This window comes from Poeciliopsis prolifica, unplaced genomic scaffold, assembly GCF_027474105.1.
Source record: "Poeciliopsis prolifica strain line A6 unplaced genomic scaffold, Auburn_PproV2 SCAFFOLD038, whole genome shotgun sequence".
NCBI classification, from domain to species: Eukaryota; Metazoa; Chordata; class Actinopteri; order Cyprinodontiformes; family Poeciliidae; genus Poeciliopsis; species Poeciliopsis prolifica.
This window is the reverse complement of record NW_026562413.1, coordinates 1,427,841-1,442,855: the sequence shown is the minus strand read 5'-3', so window position 1 is coordinate 1,442,855 and position 15,015 is coordinate 1,427,841. Positions and strand designations below refer to the sequence as shown.

Below are 15,015 nucleotides of genomic sequence, written 5' to 3'. Positions count from 1 at the left end.
TGATTTTTTTCCTTTTCTTCATGTGTTAAGTTATTGGGATTTAAACTTCTTAAAACCAAAGCAAACGTCATTCCATGGAGGGAGCGGTGAATTCGTGCCGAAGCGCCTCTAATTGCCTGGTTGTGTTATTCAAAGAATGGCAGGCTCTGTCTGCGCTTTCGTAATGAGCGACTTGTTCTCGTTCATCAGCATTTCAGCTGGATGATATCAATGGAAGCCAACGTGGAGATCGAGCCTTTTGTCGAGGCACAGACTCGAGTCTGCGTGGAAACGCTTCAGCTGGGCATCACAGCTGAGATGGTAGATGCCAGTGATGCCGTCAGCTCCCGTTTTCAGCACATAGCGAGTCGGAGGCGGCGTGTGTCACACTGGGCTGGGCGGCTCCAGACTCCTTATTGCTGGGAATTGTAGTCAGTTGCTGTATAAATCATTGCAGAAGTTTATAAACTCCAATCATGCAGCAGTTTCTTTCCAGTTTGGAACAGAAAAAGATTTTAAGTACTCCAGTTTTTGGACTGCCACTGTCCTGCATCTCTGCTCTAGCACACCTGAATGAAAAGACAGAATGACCTCTTTGGTGGGTCAGTAAGTTCTGCAAAAGCTGAGTAATTGACCAGTAATTTGATGCAGGTGTGTTGAAGCAGGGACGCATCCAAAAGCTGCAGGACAGTGGCGCTTGAAGACCCCTGATCATACTCATCGGATCGGACAATCCTCAGAACAATAGGAATGTCTCAGGAAGTCTTCCAGGTTATGGGAAAAGATTTTCGGATTACAATTTTTTTTTTTTTTAAGAAACATTTTTAGGATGTCTTAAAGCTTCGTCAAAGACCAAACCGTCAACCTCTACCGATAGAAAACTTGTTAGGATGTTCAGGAAGAAACAAGGAGTTACCAATGGACTGAGAGGACAACAAAAATGTCTTTAAAAAATTTTGATATTTACACAGAACAAATAATCACGCTAGCCTGGAATTAAACTTTGTCAAATGGACCGAAATAAGCCCATAAAACTTCAGAAAACAAAAAGAAATTTATTGAACTCAACATTTATTTAATCAAAACAGGAGACAACTGATGATGAAAGAAATTATATTTGCCCAGGGGGTCAAATGAATTCACATCCGTTAAGCCCTATTGTCGCCCCGCGGACACAGAAACACTTTGAAATAGATTAAATTCTCGCTTCGATCTGTGCTTTGAGGACTCCTTCAAACACCTTTGGTCAGGCAGATCTTCAGAAATAAATCAGCACAATGGCGCACAAGTAAACTCCACAACATCGACTCTGCCCTGCAAACAGCAGGACGGATTAAAAGTCGCCGAAACTTCTTCCTTTTCTAGCAGAAATCGAGTGAAATCAGAGACCTCTGGTCCAATCTGAGTTATTCATATTGTGGAAAAGGCACGTAAGCAGCAGCTGGTACGCAACGTAAACGAAGGTCGCTTCAACATTCAGCGTGAACGGCCCGGGTCAGAGTCCGTCGCTCCTCGGATTCATACAAATGACAGAAGTAGTGACAGAATAAATAATCACGCCAGAGCTTCTCTGAACAATCCCGACCCGACGGTTTTAACTTCACATCGACACAAAGAGGAACCGGTGAAAGTAAAAGGAACATACTATGAACTTTTCAGGCTCGTCTTTGTGCTGTTTTTCCACTTTCACCCGATGTGTGTAAATTAAATGCTTTCATGTCTTTTATAAACTAAACTCTGGAAACAACGTCTAAATCACCTGCATGCAAGTCAACCCAAACTTCTGACCAAAACAAGAGGAGGAAAGTTACAGGTTTGGGTGCAGAACAAATTCTGCTGCATCAGCAAATGAGCTGAAGGAAGTTCTCCATGTTGAATAACCCAGACTGGTCTGAGCGTTATGTGCTGCAGAAAGCAGTGGAGGAAATGTGTCTGACAAACTTGAGGAAAAGTGCTAAAGTGGTAAAGAAGTCTCAACTCTTTGCTATTGCTTTTTTCTCCTGGAGCAGATAGAGTCAACGCATCAACAAAAAATGCTGGAGGCTCATAACAGATCTCTCTCTGTTTGCTTGGTGAAAAAAAAAAAAAAATGCTGACAAAGAAACCGGTCGGACCTGATCTGATAATGATCGGCGAACGCAGCAGGATCTCCTCTTCAAGCCGGAGAACCAACTGGAAGAATGATTTACTGGGTAATACTGATCGACTTCATGTCGCTTCCTGTCTAATCTGGGTTTAAATACACTTCACTGCAACATGCACTGATTAAAGAAAAGAAAAAAAAAAGCGTGACACAGTTTACGGTTACTCTGAATCAGGAGCCATGACCGGGACAGAGGTAGGTAACAACTAAGCCCAAAATGACAAACACAGTCTAGCTTATAATTAGAGACTTTCAGGGACACAATTAGGAGTCCGTACCAAAAGCTACGACAACTACAGCTCAGAAGAGGAGGAGAAGGAAGGGAAATGTCCTACAAAACCACCACGAGAACTGTTCTTGGGTTTTAATGCTTTTGAATCCTTCTTGGCTTCTAAGCTGTGGCGGCAAACTTCCACAGCGCCTCCCGCTCAAACTCCTCCATCTCCTCCTCCAGGGAGTCGCTGCCCTGCATGACGTCCACCATGTCTTCCAGGACGTCCGCCACGTCCTCGGCGAAGTCCCCGAAGCGCACGCGGTCGTGGATGAAGACGCCGTCCTCGAAGAAGTCGCCGGTGACCTTGCGGAGCTTGTCCTTGCTCTCGTTGGAGGAGCCCTCCAGCTTGCTCAGGTAGCCCTCCAGCAGCTCCTCGAACTCGGTCAGCTCCACCGGGTACAGACCCTCCTTGGACGCGCAGTCCTCCAGCGAGGAGCAGCCCAGCTGGGGGCGGACATTGCGGTGCAGCTTGAGCTCCTGGTCCCTCCAGAAGTCGTTGTGGTGGTGCTGATGGTGATGCGGCTGCCGGGCCTGATGGGAGTTTTTCCCGGCCGGCTGTGCCACGGCTTCTCCTTCCTCCTCTCCTCCCGGTCCATTCTGCGCTCGCTCTTCCTCCTCTGCCACTCGTCCTGGTGTTTCCTCCAGGACTCTTTGTGAGAGTTCTCCTTTTCCTTCTTCTCTTCCTTGCTGTGCTTCCACTCCTTGTCCTTCTTCTCCTCTTTCTTCCTGTGGTCCCTCTCCTGTTTTTTCTCTTTCTTCCCTTTCCACTTTGGCCCATGTGGCTTCACCTTCTCCCAGTTCTCCGCCTGTTTGGAAAGCTGCTCCTGGATCCCATCTAGGTTCTCCAAAACTTGGTTCCCATCCGCTTCGTCCTTTTTCACCCCTCCCAGTCTCTTCTGGATGTCGTCCAACAGATCCTTCTGACCGTGGAGCTCTTCCTCCAGCTTTTCGCCCTTCTTCGTCTCTGGTCTGGCTGCTGTTTGGGAGCCTTGAGCGTCTTCGCCATCGGACTCAGAAGACGAAGTTGGAGCAGACGACGTCATTCCTGCATCATATGAAGAGAAATGAGGATATTAAAGATTAACTGATGGTGCGAGTACTGAGGTATTGAGCAAAGGCTTAAAGCGGACTAGTTTTTTCATTTGGGTCTTAACTTCTTTTGAAAACAGTTCAAGTGGTTGAAAAACAGAAAACAACAAAAAACACCCAGCAGTTTTTTGGCGACAAGTTCATCTTTTTTTGGTGCCTGATAAATGAGCCATTTAGAAAACCTCCTGAATGTTGAGTCCCGTTACCTAACAGCCCAAGTGGAGCTCCACCACATTGGTTTTACCGCTGTATAACTGTTTTGTTGTTTATTTACCATTCAGAAACCACTTGCTGCATTCTTGTTGGTTGTGCAGGAGCCCCTTCTTCTGCTTCTCCAGGATGTATGGTTGTGTAATTGCGGCTGTTTGCAGCCATTTTCACGTGGGAGTGTAGACGTCGAGTTGGGGAGGGCGTAGCCAGCAGCAGATTATTTGCATTTACATTGACAAAACAGCTGAAAGGAGCTCAAAATAGTCAAAACTGATCTAAAAAGTGGATTATTTAATCCTTTTTTTTTTACTTATAATGAATTTATTTAAATTCATTATACAAGTTTCTGTAACAAAGTTACTTGTAAGTTAATTTTGTCTTAGTTGAAGTACACTAAGATATTTGCACTTGAAACTAGACCAAATTTACTTGGTAATATTTTAGGTTTTTGCAGTTTTCACCCTAATTAACAAAATGATGAGTTTATCTGAGCAAAGTTAAACTTTGTAACCAAATCCATCCAAATATCAGGACAGTCATCACATTCTGAGAGATTAGGAGAACTTCTTCAAGTAAAGAAGGGAAGTCAGTCAAGTCTTGCTGATAAACTAAAGATAATTTCATAATTATATTAAGGTTCTAAAATAAAGCATTAGCTTAAGAGTGAGTAACTACGCTATTGTAGTTCTTTTTTTCAAGATTTTTCCATCTAAAAAAGGCTTATTCTTCCTTCCTCGCATCACAAAAGGCCAGCATTGTAGCAGGAATGTGTTTATTTTTCACATAAATCAGATTTGTAACGTCGCAGTCGTACCTGCGAGCCAGTTGTGTTCATTCACTCGGACCCGCACACTCTCCAGCTCTGTGCTCAGCGTAAACAGGGCCACCAGGTCCTCCCTCAGCTTCAACTTCCTCTCCTCCAGACCAGCCTTGTCCTGTTCATCGTCGTTCTCAGCCATCATCTGCAACTCGGAATCAAGTTGTTCTTTCCTAAGCTGAGGCAGAAGGCAAAAACGAGATAGGTTGCAAATGAAACACCAAAGCTTCAACAATAAATACGACGTGAAACATCTGCACTTCAAAGTGGCTTCAAGAATGAAGGTAAAGAACTGAAACCAATAGGATTACATGCTGACCTGAATTTGAGTCTCCAGATGAGTGATTTGTTCTGTTATTTCATCTATCAGCCCTTTCATATGCTGTGGATCACAGGAAGGCCAGTCCTGAAGAGAAATTCATGGGTGTGTGAATAGAATGCATATTTTTAAAATAAGTTGTTTACTTTTTTATTGTTCATCTGAACAGCTTCAATGCTGATGATTTCTTGAACAAAAATGGCTTGGGGGTTTACTGAACAATATTTTTTGGCCTAGTTTTAAATGAAAACATATTAGTCCTCTTGAAATGAGAAAAAACTAACTTACAAGTCACTTTCAAGCAACAGTGTTTTTAGTCAATAACTCCTTAAAATTTATTTTTTAAACATTTTTACTTGTTCCATTGGCAGATTATTTCACTCATAACATAGAAAACATGTCTCTTACAAGTTAAGTAATCTGCCAGTCGAACTTTTGCTTCAATATTAAGAAATTATTTACTTAAATCAAAGTCTTATATCTTGCTGAAAGTTACTTGTAAGTTAGTTTCATCTAATTTCAAGCAAACTAAGATATTTTCACTAAATACTAGATCAAAAATATTCGGTAGGATTTCGTGTTTTTGCAGTTTGTGAGATTAAAAGGTAAAAGCTGACCTGCATTTGGTCTTTGACTTTGTCTTTGTCAGTCAATTCAGGGCTGTCAATGTCCCCTGCAAGACAAGCAAACAACTTCTCCATAAATCTGGGGAAAAGATGTTTTTTATCAACAAATACTTTCAACCGCAGCACACAGCCAGCACATGTCAGCTGAAAAGGAATCATGTTTCTCACTCCATCGAACATAAACATTCCAACATTTCTGCGCAGACATCAAACCACGCCCTCATGATTCCCCCTAAACAGCAACAAACAGCGTCACTCTCCACTTCAGAAAGAGTGTTATTTGCTTTTTTCCTGCTGTCACTGCAGGAACAGTCAGAGCAGATAAATCCCCCGACAATCTGCAGAGCACTGGCCAGTGAGGGCTGAAGCTTACGCTGCGCTCTCATCTTTGACGCTCGACCTAGCGCTATCCAGGTCAGAGAGGAAGCCTGTTAACGTAGCGCAGCTTAGTCAACAGGATTCAAAAACGGACACCCGAATTTTGCTGACGATGGCAAAGAAACATGTTTACGTGACTCAAATACAGTCGTTCTCTAAACAGAACAGAGAACGAGCTTCGTTGGAACTTTGCACAAACTCAAACTACTTAAAGGTTTTCGTTCCACACATCAGAGATAAAAACAACACAACTTAAAAAAAAAAAAAGTAGTGTCAATTATCAATGTCATGATGATATTTTATATACCACAGCAGGGACTAGGATACCTAAGATAAATCTAAAATTTTTGTTTAGAAATCTCTCAGACACACACACATCTTACACACCTGACTGGTCTGAGAACAAAACACTAGTTTAACATAAAAGTCTAATAACTGAAAAAAAAAACTTTTGTGTAAATTACAGATATTATTAACTTGTGGAGCCATTAGTAATAATAAACATTCATTACATTGAAACAATCCAATGCTTTCTAAATGTAGGCTTTTAATCAAATGTTAGATTGCACTTAAATACAAAAATGTGGAGTTTTAATATCAAACACTTTCTAGAATCTTATACAGAAATCAAGCACTTTCCAAACCTTGAAAACTCATTGAATTGAAAACAATTCAAGGATTTCAAGCACACATAGAAACACTGAAGCTGGTTAGAAATTGAACCTGTTTGTCATGTAAAGTACCATCAGGGGGTTTTTGCTGTGAGTTGGTACCAGAGAGAAGGATGTGGGGCGGATTCAGAGGGCTTGGAAACATTAACGTTAAATGCAAAATTAAATTATTGTGATCTTTGACTCCTACTCTCAGGTAGGAATAAATTAAAAACAAAGATAATTAGGAGGCGAAGATTAAGTCAACTTGGCATTATTTGACTCGAAATGTTTCTTGTAGTCAGTTTCACTTACTTTTGTTTTTAATTTCTGATTAGCTTTGGCCGTCTGTAAACAGACAATTTTTGCTGCAAAAAGCTTTAGAAAGCAGAATCACCTGCGATTAGCAGCGCAGAAGAGGAACTCACCTGACAGAAACAGGGAACCTAAGAAGAGCAGCACCAAAGCAGCCACAATGCATTTGTTCATGGAGAACCACGGCTTGTCCTCCTTTTTCTCCGACATCTTGAACTCAAGGTCCTCTTCGTCGTCCTCCTCATCGGAGGTTCTTGGTCTTGGCGCTTCAAATGAGGGAACATTCCTCCTCCTTAGTCCATCATCAAAGCCGTTCACATCACCCATCTCCATGCTGCTGGACTGATCTGAAAAAAAAGAAACAGAAGATGAAAACAGAAGATGGCAACAGCAGAGTCTTTGTGCCAACAAGCCTGAAACTCAACCGCAAATACTCAGCTGTCCCGGCATACCACTTCAATTAATCATTTCTGCATCTTTTGAGGCTACACTGTCAAGTGTTGAAGCCGTTTCCAAAATGAAAATCATCCACTGGCAGACCGCCCAACATACAGAAAATGCCATGCAAAACAAAGTGAATTTTGCAAACACCATGGGAGAAATGCCGGTGACAAAAGCAGACTGTTGCTTGTGGAAATGGGTGACATTTTTTCCCCTCTAAATTACAACAGCAGTAATTTCATGCTTGAGGGTTTATGCGTTTTCTCAACGGGGTGTGGGACTCGCTGTCAGACTAGTAAATCATATTCCAGATGTTAACATGACACAGATAAGAAATGTGGTCACAAATCATCTCAGAGTCTGCCTCTTCTACTTCCTCCAATTTGATTTTGTGCTAGCTTTTAGCCTTCAGGTGTTGTACGTTTTTTTTTTTACTGTATTTAGTTTTTTATGATAAATCAATTAATGAGAATGTGTTTTAGAATAGTGATTGGGACCGATTGTACCTTCCTCTTCTTCATCCGCGTTCTGTGACTCGGATGGCATTTCTTCCTCTTTCTCAACATTAGCCATGTCTTCTGCTTCAGCAGAGCCAACCGTCTCTGGGTCAGGACTTCCTCCAGGCTTCAGTTGCTCTGGGACCGGACCGGTAGGCTCTGCAGCAGAGCTGGCCTCGGCCTCGACATGAGGCGGGGGCTCAGAGGCTGTAAGGGTCTCCGTGGGAACGTTAACGTCAGGTTCAGAGCTCCAGACGTCGGAGCTCTGAACACTCGCAGGCGTCGGCTCAGAATCAGTGGGCGTGTGGAGCGCAGCCTCGGCAGAGGCGGAGACGTCCCTCATGTGAGGGGGAGACGCGGTGGGGTCCGCTAGCAGAATATCAACAGCTGGGGTTTCCAACTGAGCGGACACGTCGATGCTGCCCACCAAAGGCATGGCGCCTTGAGGCTCGTTGTCGCTGGGAGAGGTGGTCACGATATCGTGGATGACCGGGGGCTGACTCTCCGTGTCGATGTACGAGGTATCCAGAGGGTTGGAGGGCAGAGGGCTCAGTCGGGACGGGCTGGAAGGGATCGGACCCTCGCCAGACTCTGGGGAAGTTTCCTGACACACCTGAATATAAGAGAAACTTATTAAGGGTTTCACTTTTTTAACTACTGAGCTCAACATATTTAATTATTGCTGCAACTGATCTTATATATATATATGTCTTATATAATTCAATAGTTTCAGCCCTATAGTTCAATATTTCATGATGAAGACTCTTTAAAGGTTTGCTTCCTAAACATCTAAAAGGTCTGTAATTGCACAACTATCGGTACCAACCTGATGGCCTTCTTCAGACAAGACCGTTTCTACTGGAAGCTCATCTGGTTTCTCCTCTGCTGCAGCTCCTGAAACAAAGTTCACACCATGTCGGAACAGAAACAGCAGCTCATTTACACCCCCAGGTAGAGATAGACTGGTCAGTACCTGCCACCTCCTCAGAGAGACTGGGGGCATCGCCCAGACTCTCTGTGCCATCATCTGCAGGCCCAACATTTTCAATGGCAGCTTCCTGTGGGGAGAGACGAACCAACAGGACAGAAAAACATACATGTCAACATAAACCACTAACAGACACATCCGATTAAATGATTTATGTTTGTGATGGTAGGAACTAGTAGGTGTGTAGATGGCATCTAATGTTTGAAATGGAGAATCTTTGCTGTGGCTTTCTTTATAAATAAACATAATTATTCCTGAAGGGATTTTGTTCCACATTGATAACAAAAACAAATTAAAAGGCTGAATTTGCCTTTTTTTTTTTTGTTCCAGCCTAAACCTTGATTATTTCAACAAAGCGCCACAATAAGCAGGTTTTGCAGCAGAAGCCTCCAAAGTTGAACAGGATAAATTGCATTTTACATTTTTCCCACCTGAGGAAAACCCAGAAAATTATGACAAAAAAAAAAATGACACAAAGGTAACTTTATTATGTGAATTTTGATCATTCTAATTTTTTTTTGTCATTTTAAAAGAAAAAGCATAAACATTTCTGAATTACATAAAATATCCTCCGAGATAAAAGTTAATATTTTGCTTTTTTACTATTTTTATGCCATTACCAAATTTATTTAGTAGCCTATTTGATCACATTCCAGGCTATATTTACAACTTCTCTGTTTCTTTTTTTCTACAGATTGCATCAAAAGACAGCTGGGCAACAATCCCTGCATTTGCCTCCTTAAAGGAACGAAACCATTGAGCCCTCTTCACACCTGATGCAGACAAAACCAACAATGCAATTACATTCCTCTGTCGTAAAAAATGGCAGAGGAAGGAGTGGCTTTCATTCATGCAGAGCCTTTTGTAAGGCTAGTGACTCATTATTTGGTTTCCTGCAAACATCCGGTGCATTTTTAGGATTTCTAGACTCCAGGTTACAAGTTTAGACAGGAAATGTTGTACTTAAACTTGCATTCACAAGTCAGGTTGACATCCACTTTAAGGGATGTCTTGATAAGCATCTCTCCATGAACAAGAGTTTCATTTCTTACATAGTTGGCATGCAAATGTTTCCTACTGAAGTCAGGACACTTAAGAGGTCAATTCTCCTTCATCAAGATTAATATGTCAGCTCTTTGTAATGTAATTCATCCAACTTCATATATAAAAATGCTTAATTGATTTTGAACATGATGTAGAAAGTATGTACTATACACATTAAGAGTGTACTCATGAAAAGGGATGTAATTTATTGTCTAGCCAGTGACTGGAGAGTAAGATGAGGTTGGCTGCAGCAGATGTCCAGTATAACTACTAAGTATTAAAGCAAGCGGGATTAAAACTCACCCTAAAATAAACTAAATTAAAATACTTTCTTACATTTTCAATAAAAATAAGAAACTACAGCATTTTCTATTTTTGAAAACTCTCTGCATCACTCTAATTCAGTTTATTTTCTTTTCCTGACCAGTAAACTGGATGACAATAACAAACAGGAGAGGAAATTGCATCTTAAATGCTCTGGAGCAGCTTTGTTCTGTTTTCAGAAGTCTTGGGTCTTTGGTTGCCCAAATATTCTGATGACTTGACACCCATCACCTCCAAACCACAGAAGAACCGGATTGTTTGTTTACATGTGCTAATTGAGTGTGGTGAAACGCAGGTAGGCAAAGACTGCATGCAATTTTTTTAATACTAATATTAAATTAGAGTTGGTTGTCATAGATGCAGTGAAAAAGCAAAACTCAAAAAAGCTTAATATGAATTCTTTTTTTTCCCCAAATAATTCTTTGTACCTGTTTTTTTTTAATGCAGAGAAACAAACATCTTCTTTATTGTTTATATGTTCAGTAATTTGTTGTGACTCAATAGGTTTTTATAGGAGATTATTAAGTTGTCTTTCATAAGCTACTCATCAGTAGTTGGTGTTCTTTATTTTATGCTTGTGCATAAAACTATGATTGGATCTCTTATTTAAAAAAGCGGTTGCTATGGAAGTGTTTTGGTTACAACTCAAATACAAAACCTTTTAATTAAGCATTAAAAGGTAAAAGACAACATTTTCCTCTCTAACATCGCCCCCTGCTGGTCGTTATGGTTTTGTCATTATATGTATGTTGCCATACTAACACAATAAGACATTTAATTAAAATAGCGCCATCTTTCCAGGGACAGAATTAAAGATTCAAAGCTTTTATCCATTTTGGTTGTGGCTGCTCATTAAGGACTGATAGTGGGCTTTAAAGTCAGATGAGTTGGAGCCAATGGCCTGAAGCTTTTTTTTTTTTTTTACCTCTTTCAACAATGAAAGTCAGTCTGACTAAAGCAAATATGTGAGCCCTGTACTGGACAAACAAATGAATCCATTTATGAGTATATTTAAGTTTGAAATCCTCCAAAAAAAAAAGAAAAAAAGAAAAAAGGTTAGGAGTTAAGTTTACAACATGAATAAGCTGAAATAATCACACATACATAATATTTCAAGTTGAAATATTATGTATGTGTACGCTTTCTGATGTAACTCAAAATCTTTGCCTTTCCCTTTGCTTTAAACATCACCTGAAGCCTTGTGACCCAACTTTTATAAGTGATCAATTTGCTTTATTTTTTCATCCTCCCCATACTGGAAATAAAATTCCAGTATGTTTACGACACACGAAGATAGTATATTTATCCATATTTTACAAGCCAAAGAAACCAGTAAAGGCAAAATTGAATTCAGAGGTGTTTTGATGAGGCCAACATTGAAATGCAAGAGCTCAATCTTCTTCTACTACCACCGTATCTACTTACGTACAGCATATAAGAACATACAACCGTTTTCCCTCACTGAAATTAAGCAATATTAAGTGGTGTACTTAATGGTGCAATTTTTATCTGTTCATTTATATTCAGGTCAACACTGAGAATTGTGGTTTAGGCCAGGTCTGGGTTGAAGTGAAATAAAGACAAAATAAAGAAATAAGTGAGAAAAGAAACAGCATGTTGTTGAATCTCCATTATTTTGGAGACTGTGGAGTTTTTGAAAACTGAAAATATCAGTCAGCAATAAACCGGCACAGTCACCTGTTGTCCTGTAAACAGCTGCTTCACTTAAAGTTCTGACTAAGATGTGATGAAGCTAAGCCAAAGGATTTGGACTTCCTGTCAGTGCGTGGCTGCTAAAGTTTGGTTCTTACCTCAGGAGAGAGGAGGGTCCAGCTGTTGGTGGAGGAGCCAGTGCTGCCTGTGCTGTTGCTGCTGTCAGACATCGCCCTCTGGAGGCTCAGGTTGGCACAGCACCACACAGATTCACCTTTATAATATCCTGCACATGACGAAAGCAACAACGTGTCCTCAGTGGACATGTCGAAATGGCACTAATCTTTTCAAGCAAATTATCCTAACTCAATAAACTGGCTGTGATATTTTTTGTAACAGTACTGCATATGTTGTGCGTGGTTTTAAAGTAGAGGAAAAATGCTAATTATAATAGGCACATTCTCCCACAATGCATGCAGTGTTTGAGGTGATTATGCAAACTGCTATTTAAAAGGACACAATTGTGCAACCTAAGAAAGGTTTAAGCAACAATTCGGAGCTCAGGCGGGATAAAGAGCTGATTGTGCCCGATTCCAGTTATGTAATGGGATGGTGGCATCCATAATGCACAGCTGCGCAGTGAAATTAAGAAGGGAAAAAAAAAACAAACAAGCGAAACACCTGACTCAATATCAACAGACAAGCAATTCATCTACATCCATTCAGCCAGACAGTTGTGAGCGGCAGGTCAATGACCAAAGATGGAGAAAGCTCAGCTTGGAGCAGCTCATTGATCCAAAAACAGGCAAATAGAGACACATACTCACTAACCCGCAGGCTCAGGGGTGCAACGGCTCCGTTTAAATCAAACTAGACATACTTTACGGGCTGCGGTTGTTGTAGCAACCAATTTGAAGGTACACTCCTGATGGTAAACAAAGGATGGTTGCCTGAACATTCCCACTCCCACTCTTCCGCGTTCCCACTCAGGCCCAGCAGCGAGCAGGAGCGTCGAGAACGCCGAGCTACACCCGAAAAAAGACGTCTTATTGACACAAACCTGCTTATGCTCCAGTCGCTAGCTGATTTTTCCTCCAAAACCTCTTGCTTACTCCTAAAATCAACGCTCTTCTCCTGTGAACTTGGGAACTTTGGGAATTCCAAGCTGCGTCACGTCAACCAAGGAGCCCTCTCGGCCAATAGGATTTCAGGATCTGCCAGGGAGAGCCCGCCCCCGGACGAAGGCTGAACCACTCAGGCAGAAGCGCCGCGTCTCGAACGGGACGTGATTGACGCACGCAGGTGAAAAAAGCGGCAGGTGATGGACGGGGCTTCTTCTCCTGGGTTTATAATAATACAGATTCATGTGTGACCCCGACCCCAAGGTTGCAAGTGTGCACACATATTTATACACAGCAGGGAGAGGCGGAACGGACCAGCGGCTCACTGACACGTCTGCACAGCTATATTTGACTGTGGGACTTACCAGAGTGGACAACACCACCGATCCGGTTGCTGCAGAGTGGACACTGGTTTCATCATCTGATTCCTTATCCTCTATAATTAGTGTGTTTAGCGTTCAGACTGTGACAAGCACTTTTCTGCCTTCTACAACATTGTGATCTGTATCAAAGTATGTAAACAATGTGATAAAACTATATAGAGAGTCTTTCATGTTTAACTTATTCCAGTCAAAAATATTTCTGGGCACATTTAACATAGCAGGTTAAATGTGCAGAAGCAAAAGACCATTTGCATTATGTTGGGGGTGTGAGAATAAGAGCTAGTCAGATAAAATCAAATTCTAGCTTTTTGTCTGAAATGAAAAATACTATACGACTTGTCTTCAGTTTGTCTCACCCACCAACAAGTATGGTGGCAGAATCATTCAAATTCAAAAGTCAATTCAAATTCAAAAATACTTTATTAATCCCAAAGGGAATAAATAAATGTTAAATGCTGTTGTAACTCATTAACTTAGATTCTTCAAAGAGTTATTGAAGATCATTATGGCTGTTGACTGAGGCGGCCCATCACTGCACTGAATCTGAGGAAGCCTCTGACTGAGGATGGTCTCCCTTCCCAAGACAGTCTCGTGAAGAGGATGGTCAGGATTGTCCAAAATTTTCTTGATCCTTCCTATGAATGCTTTGCGAATGCTTCAAAGGGTTGGGAAAGCTGATGATGGAAAGATTAATGTTTCTGTACAACTGGGTCAATGTGAATATGTGTTTATGTTGCTGTACAGAATCCTGGCCTATGCTTTTTCTGCAGAGGTTGATCTATCTTAATTCAGGTCAGGTATGTGATTGTATGTCCTGTGCCTCTTGTTACTTTAAGATATGCCATTTGGTAAAGAAAAGAGAGAAAATGGCCGATTTTACTTAAGGTAAAACAGTAAAATGAGGCTGAATGCAATTGCATGGCATTTTTCACAATTCACTTTTCAGAATTTTTATTTGAAAAGATAGTCTTAAATGTTCTACTTTGTGCCGGTCTATATCAATAAAATAAATTGCATGCATGGATTCTCCAAAGGCGTCCAAGCTTCCTCTCATTGTCCCAAAACAAAATGTGGGGTTAGCACTGTAAGTGGTCAGTAGATGTGAAAGTTGGTCCATGCCCCCTACTACACATGTTACACATGTTTGTGCTTAAAACTACTGGTATCAGATTGAGATCTTATAGTCTCAAATGACTGGACAGAAAATAACCATAAACAAAACACTCCCTTTATTTCTTTTAATTCACAAGAATCTTATTTTCTTACTAATAATTAAAAAATAATAGAAGTTTGACCAACCAGTGTCAAAGATGGAACAATTGGATTTTTTTAGGTGTAGAGGACAATATCAAATAAAGAAAAAAAAACAAGTGCTAGTATTTACAGATCTATGTATTGTAGAAAATGCCTCCTGTTGTGACACAGATGGTAATCGATTTGAAAGTAAAAATTAAATCGTTTTAAATGCAAATTATAAAACATCTGTACTTTTTCAACTACTAAACTAATTGCAAATAGAGCAGACTTTAAGCTTCATTACGTGATGAGCTTTAATTTTTAGTTTCCGATTAATTTGGGACTGAAGTTGTCAAATAAATGAAGAAAATCGCAAGTTTTATTTAGTTTTACGTCCACGACCAAATTGTGCTGGCCAATGGGAAAGTCAGATGGAAACTACGTTATTCCCGCTGATAGAATGTATTAGCCAATGAAATCGAGTTTCACTCTCACAGCAGCCAATGAAAGGTAAGCTTGGTCTTCTGG

At 40.9% G+C, this 15,015-nt stretch overlaps 1 protein-coding gene across 1 annotated transcript; it reads right to left on the bottom strand.

Annotated features, from left to right (window-relative positions):
• Positions 1-1,014: 1,014 nt before the first annotated feature.
• On the bottom strand, positions 1,015-12,928 carry pbxip1a (pre-B-cell leukemia homeobox interacting protein 1a). The gene is given in 11 exon segments (XM_055053834.1): positions 1,015-2,950; positions 2,953-3,441; positions 4,510-4,690; positions 4,832-4,918; positions 5,449-5,504; positions 6,914-7,147; positions 7,748-8,351; positions 8,565-8,632; positions 8,712-8,796; positions 11,906-12,033; positions 12,808-12,928. Coding segments are annotated over 10 exon segments (2,313 nt in total). The 5' UTR covers positions 11,978-12,033; positions 12,808-12,928; the 3' UTR covers positions 1,015-2,513.
• Between the last annotated feature and the right edge of the window lie 2,087 nt (positions 12,929-15,015).